This window comes from Eschrichtius robustus, chromosome 1 (genome assembly GCF_028021215.1).
Source record: "Eschrichtius robustus isolate mEscRob2 chromosome 1, mEscRob2.pri, whole genome shotgun sequence".
Taxonomy (NCBI): domain Eukaryota; kingdom Metazoa; phylum Chordata; class Mammalia; order Artiodactyla; family Eschrichtiidae; genus Eschrichtius; species Eschrichtius robustus.
Genome location: NC_090824.1, coordinates 40,320,519 through 40,338,854, shown reverse-complemented (window position 1 = coordinate 40,338,854; position 18,336 = coordinate 40,320,519). Strand labels below are relative to the sequence as shown.

The window sequence follows — 18,336 nt, the reverse complement described above, 5'->3', positions numbered from 1 at the left end:
TGCGGGCTTTCTCTAGTTGCGGCGAGCAGGGGCTACTCTTCGTTGCGGTGGCTTCTTTTGTTGCCGAGCACGGGATGGGCTCTAGGAGCACGGGCTTCAGTAGTTGTGGCACGTGAGCTCAGTAGTTGTGTCTTGCGGGCTGTAGAGCACAGGCTCAGTAGTTGTGGCACATTGGCTTAGTTGCTCCACGGCATGTAGGATCTTCCCGGACCAGGGCTCAAACCTATGTCCCCTGAGTTGGCAGGCAGATTCTTAACCACTGCGCCACCAGGGAAGCCTGAACATACACTTTTTTTTAAAGATTTTTTTCTATTTTATTGAGATATAATTGACATTATAAAGATATAAACTAACAGCGCTGCGTAAGTTTAAGGTGTGCAGCATAATGACGACTTACATATATTGCGAGATGATTACCACAATAAGTTTACTTAACATCCATAAACACGCTTTTTAGGTGCCACATTAAGAGGGAAACAACAAATAATTTCATCATAGTTTGATTGTTGAGAAGCATCTACATGGTTTAGAGTGGCCTGTATTTGCAAATGAACATATGGATATTAAAGAGAATCAGTGTACACACATTGAATATTTTCCGCACAGATAATTGACCACACAAGCATTGCATAGTTAGGAGTAATTTGGTTTTTATAGCCAATAATTTGAAGCAGGTAAAATGTATTGATACAGCATGTCTATTGTAGTTTTCACAGTTTTCATTTCTGTCATGGCAGATACTCTTTAATTTGATGCAGATTCCTACTGTAGCTGTCATATGGAAATAATACCCTTATTCTGCATTTATTATGCTTTGCAAACCGTCTGCTCAGATTTTACCTAGGAGCACAATTTAAATTTGGTCTACAATGGGACAGTGAAGACACTGTATACTTTCTTCTTAATTCTCTTTTTAATTGGCATATAGGCATACCTCAGAGATATTGCGGGTTTGGTTCCAGACCACTGCAATAAACCTAGTATTGTAATAAAGCGAGTGACACAAAGTTTTTGGTTTCCCAGTGCATATAGAAGTTATGTTTACCCTATACTGTAGACTATTAAGTGTACAATAGCATTATGTCTAAGAAAACAATGTACATACCTTAATTTAAATATACTTTATCGCTTACTCAGACATAAAAAGAATGAAATAATGCCATTTGCAGCAACATGGATAGACTTAGAGATTAACATACTAAGTGAAGTAAGTCAGACAGAGAAAGACAAAGATCATATGATATCACTTACATGTGAAATCTAAAAAAATGACACAAATGAACTTACTTACAAAACAGAAACAGACTCACAGACATAGAAAACAAACTTATGATTACCAAAGGGAAAGAGGGGGAGGGATAAATTAGGAGTTTGAGATTAACAGATACACATACTATATATAAAATAGGTAAACGACAAGGACCTACTGTATGGCACAGGGAACTATATTCAATATCTTGCAATAACCTATAATGTAAAAGAAAAAACTTGCTAAAAAATGCTAATCATCATCTGAGCCTTCAGCGAGTTGTAATCCTTTTTGCTGGTGGAAGGTCTTACCTTGATGTTGACGGCTGCTGACTGATCAGGGTGGTGGTTGCTAAAGGTTGGGGAGGCTGTGACAATTTCTTAAAATAAGACAACAGTGAAGATTGCTGCATCGATTGGCTCTTCCTTTCATGAATGATTTCCTGTAGCATGCAATGCTGCTTGATAGCACTTTACCCACAGTAGAATTTCTTTCAAAATTGGAGTCAATCTTTTCAAACCGTGCCACTGCTTTATCAATTAAGTTTATGTAATATTGTAAATCCTTTGTATTCATCTCAACAATCTTCACAGCATCTTCACCAGGAGTAGATTCCATCTCAAGAAACCACTTTCTTTGCTCATCCATAAAAAGCAACTCTGGACCCATTCAAGTTTTGTCATGAGATTGCAGCAATTCAGTCACATCTTCAGGCTCCACTTCTAATTCTAGTTCTCTTCCTCTTTCCACCACATCTGTAGTGACTTCCTCCACTGAAGTCTTGAACCCCTCAAAGTCATCCATGAGGGTTGGAATCAACTTCTCCCAAACTTCTGTTAATGTTGATATTTTGATCTCTTCCCATGAATCACATATGCACTTAATGGCATCTAGAATGATGAATCCTTTCCAGATGGTTTTCATTTTACTTTGCTCAGCTCCATCAGAGGAATCACCATCTCCAGCAGCTATAGCCTTATGCAATTGTTTCTTAAAGAATAAGACTTGGAAGTCAATATTACTCCTCAGTCCATGGGCTGCAGAATGGATGTTGTGTTAGGAGGCATGAAAACAACATGAATCTTGTTGCACATCTCCATCAGAGCTCTAGGGTAACCAGGTGCATTGTCAATGAGCAATAGTATATTTTTTTTTAACTTTTTTATTTTTGGCTGCATTGGGTCTTAGTTGTGGCACACGGGATCTTCATTAAGGCATGCGTTGAGGAATCTTTCGTTGCGGCGCGTGGGCTCTTCATTGCAGCACACAGGCTTCTCTCTAGTTGTGGCGTGCAGGTTTTCTCTTCTCTCGTTGTGGCACACAGGTTCCAGGGCACGTGGGCTCCAAAGCGCGTGGGCTCTGTAGTTTGCGGCGCATGGGCTCTCTAGTTGAGGCACGCAAGCTCAGTAGTTGTGGCGCGTGGGCTTAGGTGCTCCGCGGCATGTGGGAACCTAGTTCCCTGACCAGGGATCGAACCTGCATCCCCTGCATTGGAAGGTGGATTCTTTACCACTGGACCACCAAGGAAGTCCCCAAGCAATAGTATTTTGAAAGGAGTCTTTTTTTCTGAGCAGTAGTTCTCAACAGTGGGCTTAAAATAATAAACAGATGTGTTGTCATCAAAGCTTTGTTGTTCCATTTATAGAGCACAGGCAGAGTAGATTTAGCATAATTCTTAAGGGTCCTAGGATTTGGGGAATGGTAAATTAGCATTGTATTCAACTTAAAGTCCCCAGCTGCATTAGCTCCTAACAAGAGAGTCAGGCTGTCCTTTGAAGCTTTGAAACCAGGCATTGGCTTCTCCTCTCTAGCTATGAAAGTCCTAAATGGCATCTTCTTCCAATAGAAGGCTGTTTGGTCTATACTGAAAATCTGTTGTTTAGTGTAGTCACCTTCATTAATGATCTTAGCTAGAACTCCTGGATAACTTGCTGCAGCTTCTACATGAACACTTACTGCCTCACCTTGCACTTCTATGTTATGGAGACGGCTTCTTTCCTTGAACCGCATTGAACCAACCTCTGCTAGCTTCAGACTTTTCTTCTGCAGCTTCCTCACCTCTCTCACTCTTCATAGAATTGAAGAGAGTTAGGGCCTTGCTCTGGATTTGGCTTTGGCTTAAGGGAATGTTGTGGCTGGTTTGATTTTCTATCCAGATCGTTAAAACTTTCTCCATATCAGCAGTGAAGCTGTTTCTCCTTTTTTATCATTTGTGTGTTCACTGGAGTAGCACTTTTCATTTCCTTCAGGAACTTTTCCTTTGCATCCACAACTTGGCTAACAGTCTGGTACAAGAGGGCTAGCTTTCGGCTTATCTCAGTTTTCAGCACGCCTTCCTCACTGAGCTTAATCATTTCTAGCTTTTGATTTAAAGTGAGAGATGTGCAACTCTTCCTTGCAGTTGAGCAGTTAGAGGCCATGGTAGGGTTATAAATTGGCCTAATTTCAATATTGTTGTGTCTCAGGGAATAGGGAGGCCTGAGGAGAGGGAGGGAGACGAGAAGTGCCAGTCAGTGGAGCAGTCAGAGCACACACAGCATCTATGAATTAGGTTCGCCATCTTATGTGGGCATAGTTCATGGCACCCCAAAATAATTACAATAGTTACGTCAAAGATCACGGATCATCAGTCACGATAACAAATATGATAGTAATGAAGAAGTTTGAAATATTTTGAGAATTACCAAAATGTGACACAGAGACACGAAGTGAGCAAGTGCTCTTGGAAAAATGGTGCCCATAACCTTGCTCAATGCAGGGCTGCCACAAACCTTCAATCCATTAAAAAACACAGTATCTGTGAAGTGCAGTAAAGTAAAGCACAATAAAATGCCTGAATTTATTTTAGGCTTTCTAAGTATTAGGTTTAAAAATACACAGTGGTTAAGGAAAACATGTATATATTAACCCCAATTTTTTTTGATGGATTCCAATTTTTTCATTGATTATTTTTTTTCCATTGCACCGTTTTTCACTGATTATTTTTATCAGTATGTGTTTGTATCAATAAATCTGTATAGCATTTATATTACATTTTTAAAAATCAGTCCAGAAAACTATTATTTTCTTAAATTATACTCTCCAAACAGTGCAAATCAAAACCTATACTCTTATCTATTGTCCCAGATCCTTATTTTGCTTATAAGTTTTTGACATAAATTTTTGGCCCTGCTGAAATACCTAAAATTTTAAAAATAAATTTTATTTTAGCAGTGGCTCAGCATGATGGTACCTTTTTTGGTCCATTCTTGAACAAAAATGAATTTCTATTCTTTCTAAAAGTTCTGTCGAGTACAGGTTAGTATTCTAATACTAATATTTGAAGTAATATTTTAATAAGTCAGTAATGAAAATAGAGAACTATATGAATCGATTTTGGTTAGATTTGGATTTCCTTCTGCTGAGCACTATGGTAGGCATTAGAGTTGTGGGAGATTAATCAGGACACCACCCTTAAGGATCTGCCATTCTAGTCAGGGAAATAAGATAAATTTATCAGAAAAAAAATAGAGAACAATGTAGTCAATACATAATTAAGTACTGATTTATTTGCTTCAAAATAGGAGTGACATAAGAGTTGAGAGGAGAGAAGGATCACCAACAGGTAGAATAAAGAAGGATGTGGAAGGAAATAAAACTTGAGCTGAGGCTTGAAAGATGGGAATGACTTGGAGCAGAGAGAAGAGGGAAGGGCCTCCTGTGCAAGTGAACAAGTATTTTTAATGCTTAATCTTCTTTTTCCCTTTGTCTTTCTTTCTGACCCCTGGGTTTATCTTCTTACTGTGTTCTGCCTTCAACTTGAGCAAGGACTCCCTGTTACCCTTTGTTGTCAGGTATCTTCTATTCCTCTTCTGTACTTCTGCTTTATAGGACGTCACTTGGGCTTGAGATGGGTCTCTGCAGAGAAATTAGCTGTAGTAACTGAATTTTATGTTAATATAAAATCAGGCTGCTAATGATATTTTCTAATTAATAAAAAAATAATCATTTTCTTGCATTTTGGAGCACTGTTTTGAAATATTGGGGTTTGCAAGTCTCGTAATAACAGCTGATAAAATGAGGTAGGTCACATACCGACCTTATCAAACTACCTGGTACACAATGTAAATGGTTGTTGCTGCTGCCACCTCCACTGTTAGTCAGGGGGAAATGTGAGATGCTGAATTTGGAGCAGGGCTGGAGAGAGAGACCAGTAACAACTTTGCTTCTGCCCCACCCCATCCTCATCCTTTTTGGGCAAACATATCAGAAAAAAAATATGGTGAGATTATTGCTTTTGATTTTGTTTTTTCTTTCCTTTTGGTAAGTTGACCATTTAGTTTTATTCCGTATTGAAAACTTACCTAGAAATATCAAAGCAACTTGCCCAGTTTATCCTTACAGTTTTTTTTCTCTCGGCGAGGGTTTTAAATAAGAGTAATTTTTTAGTTGACTCATTAATTTAATCCTAAAAGTATATGTTTTCCTTGGGTTTGTTTTATCACTATGTAAAATTTTGACTGAATTAGTTAAAATCTAAAACTAGATAAATACCGAATAGGAATAGTATAATATTTACTTACTGGTCTTCTGCAAAGGACAGATGCTTCCTTTATTCTCCCTTGCCCTTTTGTATGCTGGATTTCAGCCTAGAGCAAGTATTTACAGAGTAATTAAGTGCCTTGAAACAACTACAACAGTGGTAATGTTGACCAACTCAACTGTAGGTCTAGGAACAGGATGGCCACAATTAAGAGTAAAATCCTGAAACATTTTCATTGACTGTTTCTGGGAAATAGCAGCCCTCTGGATTTCTTTTAATTTTTTAAAAAATTCATTTTTACCAGGTCTAGTTCCGTAGCTTTGTGCTCTTATTCTTTGCCACCTTCATCCACATTCACCAAAAGTGATATAAGTCTGAAAAAAGCAAGGAGGGCCAGTGCTCATCCATCAGAAATCCCTGAGCCTCCCCCTTTGCATCTACCTGTGACCATTTCCAAAACTGCTATTAATATTTCTCTGTCTGCTACTGATGCCAGGTCCACAGATAGCCATATTCTTGCACTATTGTCACTAAAAACATCATGTTTGCATTCTGAGTTGGATTTTCTTTTAATGCCTTGATACTATTGGAGTTTTGAAAGCTCTCAGTCTTCAGTGAGGGAGATCTCCACCAAACAACTATGCGGCCCCCCATGCTCTCCCACCATAGTTGCCCGTGTCAGATGATGGCCCCATTCTATCTAGGGAAATGACATGAACAAAGAATCTTTTATTAGTTAGCATATTATTTGGTATGGTGTTAGATTAATTGAAATAATACTGACCTATTTGAAATCAATTTCTTGTCATGAATTTGGTAAGAAATCATCTGATCCTACTTATCCTTACAGATAATAATCAAAAAATGGTCCATCCCTTGTCCTCTGACATTAAATTCTGTAGAGCAATACTCCCAGGTAATTGTTTTGTTTTTGTTTGGTTTTTTCTTTTTGCAGTTTCTTCCTTTTTATTTTAAGCTAAAAAGAAAAATAAAATATGACTAATAATGATTTTTTTCCTAATTAATAAAAAAGTAATGGCTATATTGCATTTTGGAACTTTGTTTTGAAATATTTTTATTTGAAAGCCCAGTAATAATAAATTCATCTTGGTTTTTTTTTGATGTATTCTAACTTTTAATGACTGTTGGTTTCTCTCTTTCCCCTCAATCCTCTTAAACAGATTTCAAATGCTACAGATGATTGTAAACCAAAGCTCTTTCATTTCTCCAAAGAGGTGTGTAAGTTATTAACAGATACTTTTAGTTTTTTCACATTTCAAGTTTAAGAGATTTGTGTAACAGGGTCTCTTAGGTCTTTTACCTGTAACTAATTAATTTTCATGAAAGTGCTCAGTATAGGGTTGCTTACCAGAAGGTGGCCCATTATGAAACAGCCACCTTTTTTTGGCACGCCTTTAAATGGAGCCTGTTTTAAATGGGCCACTGCCTAAGAGAACAGATTTACTGAATGTCTGGTCTGGCCAATAAGGTCCTCTGTGCATACAGACTTCCTGTTGCCCTCTGGACTTGTAAAGCTAAATAGCCAATTATATCAAAAACTCCTCCCCTGTGAGTAGAACCTTGGTCTGTGGCTAGACAGCCTCATCCTTGGACCAGCAGTTGAGCGCTGCCAATGCATCTTCTGGCTGACATTCCAAAGTTGAAATTTATGATGCCTGTAGCAGAGGCAGAAGGACCAAGTCCCCCTTGCCTTCTCTGAGAGCCCTAGGGTATTTGAAATGCCTGCAAGAGCCCCTGAGCATCAGCAGAGGAGACAGGAAACTGATCTGAATGATCTCTACTTTACCATTCTAGAAGAGCTCCACGTGTTCCTTGTTGCTGCAGGTTTCTTCACGTACACTTTTTGATTCTGCTAAAATGCAGGTCCCAGATACTAGGATCCCCACTACTCATGTATAACTCTATTAGTGTAGCATTTTAGTGTGATAACTCCTCCATGCAAAATTTTCCTTTTTATTCCCCAGAGTTCTTTTTCGTTGTTGTCTTGTTTTGTTTTTGGCCGTGCCTTGCAGCTTACGGAATCTCAGTTCCCCAACCAGAGATTGAACCCGGGCCACAGCAATGAAAGCCTGGAATCCTAACCACTATGCCACCAGGGAACTCCCTTATTCCCCAGTTTTTAAATGAGAAATGTCTCTCTGGCCCCACAAGGGAGGTTACCACGTCTTTTACATGGTAAAGGCCTCCAGTGCCTTAAAGATTTAGGTAGGGTAATTGACAAGCCAGGAAACTGAGCAGTATATGAAAGAGAATTTGTGAATTGAATTTCATTCTCCTAATCTAGCCTTGGGAAATGCTACAGCTTTCCTTCCTGCCAGCTCTCTTACGATATTTTAGGAGGCCTTGTGTCTGAAGATAGATCTACAGTCATCTGGAACTTCTTTTGCTGAAAAGCCTTAAGTTAGTTAAGGAGAAATTTTTTTAGAGTAGAAAAGAGAAAGTAAATCATCACCATCTATTTTGTAAAGACAGTGTTTTCATTTAGATGGTAACTTTTGTTTGCTTTGTAACTTTCTCTGGTTCTTAACTATTCTAATTTTAAAAAACAACAACTTTTGTTCATATAGTCCAGTGGATCTGTATGAATTTGTTGGTCTAGAATAAATCATGTTCATTCCCATCAAAAGAGACCCTAGTTATAGATGCTAAGATGTGATTAATATATTCAGTATTCTCTTAGATTAAGTTGGTACTTGAATTGAGTTGGTGAAAGGAGGTTCAAAAGCATTAACTATTATTGCTGTTTAGGGTAATAAGATGTATTTGAGTTTCCTAATACATGCATTAGGAAAGACAGAATTACAATAAGCTCATTTCTAAAATGTTATTATTTTTCATCTTACCTAAATGTTATTTATCTTACCTTAATTATTTTTATCTTACTGATATAATATAGAAGCAGCAGTGATTGTAGTAAAACCAACATGATGTGGAAGCAGCCAAGAAATATTTTGGCTAGTGTGGGCAATACAGTTATCAAGTAAAATATTTACTGGGGACCATAATTGTGTGTCTCGTTTAAAAAAAAAAAAAACCTCTTATTTTATAAACAGGTGATTCATGAAACATGAAAGAAATTTAACTAAATTGATTTTTTTTTTTGGAGAACTGATTTTATTGTCAAATGAAGTAGTGGTTTCAACAGAGTAGCATTTAATAATTTCATCTTTAAAAAATTTTTTTTTCAGAGTGCTTATGCCATACCAACCATGGCTTTTTCATTTCTCTGCCACACCTCAATATTGCCCATATACTGTGAACTTCAAAGGTACTATAGAATCCTGGAATATTTAAAATGTGTTAGTATGTCTTTTTACTTCTAGGACTTTCAGATTGAATAACATTCTCCTCTGTGAATCCTTTCCTCCCACGACTGGATTGTAGGTGTTAGTTTAAAACAAAACAAAACAACCAAGACTTAGTTCTAAGTTGAGAATGTTTCTTTGAAGCATAATCCTTTGTGCAGTAATTTCAAATCAAGAATTCTAGTGTGTAGTTATTAGAGAACTAGGTCTTGAGTGATTAAGGAATCCTTTTGAATAGCTTGGGAGATATTTATCTATTTAGATATAATTCAGATCACAGATTCTAATTTTACCATTTTTTTCTTTTAGACCTTCTAAGAAAAGGATGCAGAATGTAACCAATACAGCAATTGCTTTAAGTTTTCTCATTTATTTTATATCTGCACTCTTTGGGTACCTCACTTTTTATGGTAAGTATATTATTTCATTATAGATGACAAAATAAATTGTTCTGTAGGTGATCTCACACCTGAATATGGACTTTGTTTCTGCCTTTCATTAGCAAGTTAATTTGTTCAGGCTGCCAGAATTCAGTGCACCACTGTGGTGGCTCTACAGGCCTTAAAGAACTGATTTTCTTTCTCTTAAAAAGGTGGATCAAATTCAAGATTGATAACTTCATATGAAAATTTTCTTAAACACCCAAGTAAAATCTCGGGCTTAGAAACACTGAAGTCTTTCTACGAGAAAAAAAAAAAAGTGCAATAATGATTTTTTTTTTTTTTAATTGAGAATTCAATATGTTAGACTCTAGTTCAGCAGTTTGGGAGGTTGAGAGAATCAGTCATCTTAATTGCAAAAGAACAAGTTGAGAAAGGAAAGGGTTTTACTTGGACTATAGTTGTACCCTTATGTCAGAGACCTCTGCCTTTAGATTTAATTCACACAGTTCTGCAGTGTGTATTCTGTGCTTTGCCATGAACTTTCTCTCTAAATTTTTAAAGGATTCTTTTAAATTCATAAAATAAAAGTAAAATTTTCTTTTATTTACTTTTGAAAAGTTATGTGCTTGGTGAGTTTTTTTCTCTTCTGGTAAGAACCTCAAGAAAAAATAAAACTTAAAAGTCTAGAACAAGAAAAAAAATTGTAAGCTCTCTTGTTAAATTTGCAAGCACACTTGTTTAATTTGCAAACAAACACATTATAACAAACTGCACTCAATTTGTCAAATCCTTGAATACACTTCTCAGTTTATGAATGCCCCTATAACAACGCTCCAGGTAGATGGCTATTATTACTTTTGTGATATTTAGCTGTTCTGACTCTGATTTCACGGTCAGTGGCCTTGTGCATGTGTTTCAGGTTTTAGACATTCACGATGGCTTGTGATGGTGCTTTGCTTACCTTCCAGAGTTTTTTCAAGTCTGACAAGTTTTTGGACATTTACTTGCATAACTACCTTTCCTAAGCCCCGTGGAAAGAGTATGGATTTTGAAACCCAACAAATATGATTCAAAAAACCACTGTGCTCTAACTAGCTGTGTGGCCTTGAACCAGGGTACTTCACCTTGTACTATCTTCATCTCCTAATCTGTAACACAGGGATAATTGTATAGAGTTATATTGAAGAGGAAATAAGTTATATGTAAAATGCCTGTTACAGTATCTGGCACACAGCAGTCTTCCACAAAGGAGAGCTACTGCTGGTGGTGTATTATCATTACTGTTATCATTATTATTGCAATTATTTCATAATTTCAGGTGCTCTTTTTTCAGCACTGTACTTCTCTTCTTACTGTCATTAATGGAACTTAATTTAAATATGGTAACTTTTCAGTATATTATTATCAGTGTATTATCTTAGACTTTTCAGTATGTGAGAAAATTATAATTGCTCTATATAGTCCTTTTCTTGCTAACTGTATGTCATTTCAACAGTAATAAAGGCGATTGATGAATCTAAATCTGCTCTTGCATTTTTGTACTATGTTGAATAAGAGTGGTAGAGCTCTGTACACACCATCCGGAAGAGCGTTACTTCCTACTTCCAACATGAGCATGGATACACTACAATGAAAGTTAAAGCAGATTGTTAAACTTTTTTGATCATTGTTAAGGAAATAAAATTCTTGAAATACATAAACTATTTTTGGTTGTTACGTTTGTTTTTGTACAGAGTTGAGCACAGTGATACTTTTCTATAACAATGAGATACTACAGCAGGGTCTTCGTTGGGATTCAGCAAAAACTTAGTGGAATAGCTGTATATTTTTATAAATTGAAATTGTCACCTGGCACAAATACTATTTAGGGATATATTTAAGGATCTTCCAAAATTGAGAAAAAGTCCAAAAAATGGACCTCCTTTTCTTCCCTATGGATCAATAGAGCTATCTGGAAGAAACCTCAAATGGCCTACCAATTTCCAGGACAGCTGAAAAGTAGTTGCAAAAATATTACCACGAGATGTTAGGAGCTATGTTAAATTATAAGAAAGCTTAGATGGAAAGGGAAGTGGAGGAAGGATGGATGCTAATGCATTTATTGAGCTAACATTTATTCTGTATGTGCCAGGTGTTTTATTATATACATTGCCTAACTCAGTCCTTATGATGACTCTGCAAGATATAGGTTCAGATAGGTTGGGCACTTTGGCCAGTACCTGCAGCTAATGAATAACGAGTTGGGATTTGAATCCAATTCTGATTCTCTCCAGAGTCAATGCCTTTATTACTGTTCTGCCTCCTCCGGAATTATGCCACAGAATCCAAATTCCCTTCATTCCAAGTTTTTCGCAAAGTGAACTTTTGGAAAAACCTGGCTCACTTAAGCTCCAGGCATATCTATCTATCTATCTATCTATCTATCTATCTATCTATCTATCTATCTATCTATTTTTGCCTGAACACAGAGGCTAAATATTTTCATCATGTACGTGAAATGTTTCCTACACAGAGATTTTCCTGGTTATCAAGTAAAGCTGTTGTCTCTGACTTAACCCTTTTCCACTGATGCAGATTCTTCAGAATATCCACGCTTCATGTAATGGAGAAATACAGATCTAAGAAAATCACATGGTAGGCTGGTAGGTAGGTGATAGATAGATAGATAGAAGGAAAGAAAGAATGATATAAAAGTAGTTCCTTCTCCAAAGACAGAAGAAGATTCAGATATTGATTTGCTATTCACAGTGTTTCTTTTTTGGGTTGAAAGTCTTTTACAGTATATTTCTATTGGAATAGCAGTAGCTGTCAGTCTTACAGAAAGAAATTGCTGATTGAGCTTGAGGCCTTATCAGAAGAGCTTGAGACCTTATCAGAAGGGCTTGTCACAAATTAACGCCTTCAACTCATTTTATAGATGAGTAGCTTAAGTCCAAGAGGTGAAGTGACCTGTCTCACAATTAGTGGTATGTCTCCTGAATATTAATCCAGTGATCTTTCTGTTACTCTGTGATAATCTTTATAAACTTCATCCCCTGTTTGACAGTGTGTATTAAACAGGACAGCCTCCTGACTTCAATAGAATATATAACTTGCAGAGATCACCATCAGGTTCTTCCTGAGATTTGTAGAGATTTGTCTGAATGCAGAGAATTGTGTTGTACTCTATCCCTTGCATAAGGCTCAGCTAAGAACACAGAATTGACTGGCTCAGGAAAAAGGTTTTTGTCTTGGGAAAGTAGAAAGTAGACATGTAACCGGTATTTTGAATTTGTAATAAATCTAGTTCTTCAGGCTTCTGGAGCTGCTTGGGATCCTTTCATTCAGTGCTCTCAAGGCTTAGTTAATATCTAAATTTTATCAGATTAAAAGGACCAATAAGTATGTACCTAGATTAATAATATTGGCTCTGATTACAGATGTTAAAGCATGATAAGGTGAGGAATAAAAAGTGTTCCTCTGGTAAACCAGGCCAATACCCAAATGTTGCATAATAACCAGACCATTTTAAAAGTCTACAAAGTTCTTAAGCAGTAAGTGTTAATAGCTCATTTTTATGATTCAGAAAATGGAAATAAAATAGTTTGCTATATTTTTCAAAAGAGTCACAAGTATCTCACATATTTGGGACTAGAATCCAGCTTTCCTGGCTCTTCTTAATCTCTTACTTGTTCCATTAGTCCCACGTTATATCAAGTATGTCTTTGATACTTTCAACAATTAGTTTCTATCCCATTTCCATCATTACTAATCTAGTTCAAATTCTCGTTACCTCTCAGTGGTTATGACAGTAGCCTTCTAACTGTTATTCCTGTTTTGGGCCTCTTTTTCTTCCAATCTGTCTTCCTGCTTAGTTCAGATCATAATGCACTGTTCTTCAGAAGTCATTGCATCTCTGTGGCCTACCAGATTGAGTCCAGACCCTACGAAGAGCTCTGTTACTGGTCTTAAATGCATTTCCAGCCTTATCACCCACTACTCTCTTTGCTCTACCGCACAGTCTTTCAGCCTCTGAAGTGCTATTGGGCTGCTCATTTTCTTGGATGCGTATTGCTACCAGAGAGAATTTCTTCCCCACATCTTTGAATGTCAGCACACATACATTAACTCATGTCATGTTCTCAGTAACTCTGTAGGTCAATATATTATTGTCCCCATTTTACAAATGTAAAAACCAAGAGACTCAGAGAAGTTAAGTTGCTAGTAAGAGTAGGATTTGAATCTTAGTCTGTTTGATCGCAGAATTCAAGCCCCTCTACTCTCCTGCTGCTCACTATATCATGATGACTCTTCTCAAGTCTTCCTGGATTTCGTTCACGTTCATCCCAAAGCCATAGTTATCTTTCCCTGTTCAGAATCACCATAGCTCTTTGTTTAGACCTTCTCCTTCCACTTAAGTGTGTCTGTGTTTACACACTTTCTATTATATGTGTGTGTCTTCATCTTCTCTCCCCTTTAAATTTTAAGGTATTTGAAAACAGAGGTGTATTTGATTTGTCTTCTTATTTTCTCCAAAGTGACTTTTCCAAACCGTATGGTCTCAAATTAAAAAAAACAAAAACAAAGAACAACAACAAAAAAACCACAATTCTATTCTAAGTACAAGCTCATCTTTCCCTACAAGGCAGTGATATGGAGTGTTCTTGAGAACTCTCACTCTTAATAGCCCTCCTCTGGCTTGGAGTGAGGAAGACGTGAGGATAGAAGAACACCAGAGAGCAAAGCATGGTCAGCTTGTTCAGATTCTGTCACTGACTACCACACTGGCTTGCTAAGGAAGCCATTACCCTAACACTGCATTCTCTTTTATGAAAGATGAATCTATAGATGAAATGTTGATGAAGCAGGTAGCATGCACAAAACTATAAGATCCTAGAAAACATTGCAATATTAAGGAAAGGCTTTGGCATCAAAAAAATTTGGGAGTACAGCTCTGCCAGCTCTGCCCCTTTGTACTGTATGATCTTGGACAAGTCAGTTAATAATTTTTAGCCTAGCTACCTATCTTATATTGTTATCATAAGGACCAAATTCAGTAGTATACATGAAAGCACTTTATAAAATAACATAAGTGTTGTTCAAAACCTTCAGATTATGGAAAAGTTCTAAAGAGATTTTCTTAAATGTATATTCATTGTCATAATTTTAGAGATTCTGCCTGGGCCAATTTCTAGTTTCATTAAAAGAAAACACTGTAGGTTTCCAGAAGATATTTACTTAATGTCTCTGTGTTTCATAGGATAGGAAAAAGGCCAGAGATGGATTTGGTACTGGGAATCCAAAATCTGTTAAGATCCGTTTGTGCAAAGGAAAATAATGTTACTGTTATTAACATCTTAGTAGTTTATAATGTGATCCTTATTATTGTTTTTTAAATTTGCAGACAGTGTGGCGTCAGAATTACTACAAGGTTATAGTAAATACTTGCCACATGATGTTGTCGTCATGACTGTGAAGTTATGCATACTATTTGCTGTGCTTTTGACAGTCCCTCTAATCCACTTCCCTGTAAGTACTCTTAAAGGTTTTGTTGCTTGGTGTAGCAGCTCCCTAATATGGCGACACTAATTCTTTACAGACTAGAATGTTTGAATCACATCTAGTCTTGTATATCTTATTCATTTGTCCAGTAATTGATCAAAGACCTCATACTTGCCTATGGCCCCATGAAAGCACAAAAATAACAGTGAACCGCTAAACTAATTTGTGCTTTTTCAGATTTAGTTTAGATTTACGCTCTCCCACAGCATTGTTTCCAATTTAGAGACTATCGTTCTTCTAAAGTTTTTTGGGTTTTTTTTTTCCCCTTTAATTCTGTATTCTGTTTTCAAAAGAATGTGCGGGAAGAGGAAAAAGTCAAGTCAGCAAAAATAAGCTCCTTCTAGTTTATTGGAAATTTATTTTCACATAGACGTTCTAGTCTAATCTTAGTCACAGATTTTATTTGCTCTAGAGTTATAGTTTAAGGGGCACAGCAGATCATCGCTCGGCATTTAGTTGCCATATGTAAGACTCTTGAGAATTTCTGGGAGAATAGAATCATAGGCTTTGGGTACAGATGCTTCTAGTGGACGACTTGAGCCCCTGAACGGGGAGCTCCTTAAGACTGGGGCCGTCTCCCTGTGGGGACCGCAGCGCCAGGAGTGCAGCGGGGGCTGGGTAAACGCTTGTGGGACGTGACTGCCTGTTGGCCGCCTTAGCAGTGGAGAGCATCATGAACTAGTTTTCACATTTACATGCTGTGAAACAGATAATATAACATAAAACAGCAAATGGTATTTCTTTATCATGGCATGACTTCTTTTTCTGTTTTAAACCATTTGTTCTTTTATCTGTTGAATTTCATGAAAATGATACTCTGTGATTTCTTCACAAAGTGTTATTGTTGGTAATTTTGAAAATTATACAACCGAAAGAAATTGCATGTGAAAACTTTTTCAAGAATAAAACCAAAACAGTTTTTATGAAGCTCACACAGATAGGTATATTTCTCAGTTTATATGCAATAAATACCTTACAGTAATAGTTTATGCCATATTTTTGGAATCTAAATGGTTTAGAGGGCAAGAATATCATGGTAACTGTACCATACATGTGTTTCCCTAAGCAAGTAGTTTGGCTTTGATACCTCCTCTTTGCTTAAATCTTTTTCTGTTATACAGGCAAGGAAAGCTTTAATGATGATGTTTTTCTCCAATTTTCCATTCTCGTGGATTCGCCATTCTTTGATCACTGTAGCTCTCAATATTATCATTGTTTTACTTGCGATATATGTTCCTGACATTAGGAATGTATTTGGTGTAGTTGGTAAGTTTTCTATTTCAAAAATTCCATTTTCTACAATAGATTAAATTGTCATCCAGCCTCACATCTGAATCTGGCAATATTCTTTTCTTTTCCTCCCCACTTTAAGGTTCCAGTACATCAACGTGTTTGATTTTTGTGTTCCCGGGACTGTTTTATCTTAAACTGAGCAGAGAGGATTTTCTCTCATGGAAAAAGTTTGGGGTAGGTTGATTTTTGTTTGTTTCTTTTAAGAATCTTATTTTAAGAAATAACTTGTCATTTTATAATTAAGTATTTTACCTACATCACAAAAGTTAATGTATTTTGAACTATAATGTACATTATTGGAGCAGGTGAAGGTTTAAAATAATGCTCTAATTGTTCTTTATCTTTTTTCCTTATTTCCACAGGCGTTTGTTTTGCTCATCTTTGGTATTTTGGTTGGTAATTTTAGTTTAGCACTCATTATTTTTAATTGGATTAATAAGTGAAAGAAATATTTTCCCACGTCTTTTGCTGAATAATTTACCTCCAAATGCAAAAAGGAATTATTCTGGAAGGCACCTTGGATGAATCCTCTTTATATGGGTTAACATTTTTGCAAACATTGACAGAAAAGCAGAACAAAACAGGAGCCGGTAGGGGAAAGTAGACATAGCAGTTTTAATCAAAATAAGAAACTCAAAATGCTCTTGAATATGTTGAGCATCTTTTGTTTGTGTTTTTTTTTTTTAATTAACAGACTTTATTTTTTAGGGTAGTTTTAACGTTTACAGAAGCAATTGAACAGAAAGTACAGAGAGTTCTCATATATTCCCTCATTCCAGCACACCCATAGTGTCCCACATTACTAACATCTTGCATTAGTGAAGTACATTTGTTATACTTGATGAGCCAACTTTGATACATTACTATTAACTGAAGTTCATAGTTTACAGTAGGGTTCACTTTTGATGCAACCACTGATCTTTTTACTGTCTCCATAAAAACCATGAGCATTCCCCAAGAGCCTTTTCTAAAATGTCATTTGGTGGAATCATATAGTATCTAACCTTTCGGGCTGGCTTCTTTCACTTAGCAATGTGCGTTTAAGTTGTCTCCGTGTCTTTTCATAGCTTGATAGCTCTTTGTTTTTAATCACTGACAATATTCCATTGTATGGATGTACCACAGTTTGTTTCACTGACAATATTCCATTGTATGGATGTGCCACAGTTTGTTTCACTGACGGTATTCCATTGTATGGATGTACCACAGTTTGTTTTTCCATTCACCTGTTGAATGACCTCTTGTTTGCTTCCAAATTTTGTCATTTGTGAATAAAGCTGCTACAAACATTTGTATGCAGACTTTTGTGTGGACAGAAATTTTCAGCTTATTTGAGTTAATACCAAAGACTATTTTTTAGCAATTGCTGCATGGTATGGTAGAATATTTAGTCTTATAAGAAACTGCCCAACTGCCTTCCAAAGTGGCTGTAACGTTTTGCAGTCCTGCCAGCAATGTGTGAGAGTTCCTGTTGTTCCACATCCTTGCCGACATTGGGTGTTGTCAGTGTTTCGGATTTTTGCCATTCTAATGGGTGTGCAGTTGTATCTCATTGTTGTTTTAATTTGCATTTCCCTATTGACATATGATGTTGAGCATCTTTTCACATGTTTATTTGCCATCTGTATATTTTCTTTGGTGAGGTTCAGATTTTTAAAATTGGGTTGTTTTTACATTGTTGAGTTTTAAGCCTTCTTTGTATATTTTAGACACCAATCCTTTATCAGATATGTGTTTCACAAAGATTTTCTCCCAGTCTGTGAGTTGCCTTTTCATTCTCTTAACAACATCTTTCACAGAGAAATTTTTAATGCTATTAAATATATTGAGACAATTTTTTGTTTGTTTTTAAAGAAATCAGTATATTGTTTATATACAAAATTGAATTTTAGTTCGTAGGTTAATGTCAACATCAGTCACCAATAACAAAACTGTTGGATTATTCCACTTGGTATTTTGCCCTGACTCGAAATCCTGACTAAGAAACTTTTGTGATTTTCCTCTGTCACGCAGTATGAGATA

At 36.5% G+C, this 18,336-nt stretch overlaps 1 protein-coding gene across 6 annotated transcripts in view; it reads left to right on the top strand.

Annotated features, from left to right (window-relative positions):
* The window catches only part of SLC38A6 (solute carrier family 38 member 6), a 63,240-nt gene extending 45,637 nt beyond the window's left edge, over window positions 1–17,603 (top strand). For 5 of the 6 annotated variants that reach the window (XM_068544459.1, XM_068544478.1, XM_068544488.1 and 2 more), the window contains 8 exons: window positions 6,622–6,687; window positions 6,953–7,006; window positions 8,981–9,060; window positions 9,407–9,507; window positions 14,864–14,988; window positions 16,143–16,287; window positions 16,394–16,488; window positions 16,677–17,603. In XM_068544459.1, the coding sequence (XP_068400560.1) occupies window positions 6,622–6,687; window positions 6,953–7,006; window positions 8,981–9,060; window positions 9,407–9,507; window positions 14,864–14,988; window positions 16,143–16,287; window positions 16,394–16,488; window positions 16,677–16,757 (747 nt within the window). In that variant the 3' untranslated portion in view covers window positions 16,758–17,603. The remainder of the gene's footprint in view (window positions 1–6,621; window positions 6,688–6,952; window positions 7,007–8,980; window positions 9,061–9,406; window positions 9,508–14,863; window positions 14,989–16,142; window positions 16,288–16,393; window positions 16,489–16,676) is intronic. The other variant, XM_068544468.1, reaches the window with a different exon arrangement.
* The last annotated feature ends 733 nt before the right edge of the window (window positions 17,604–18,336 follow it).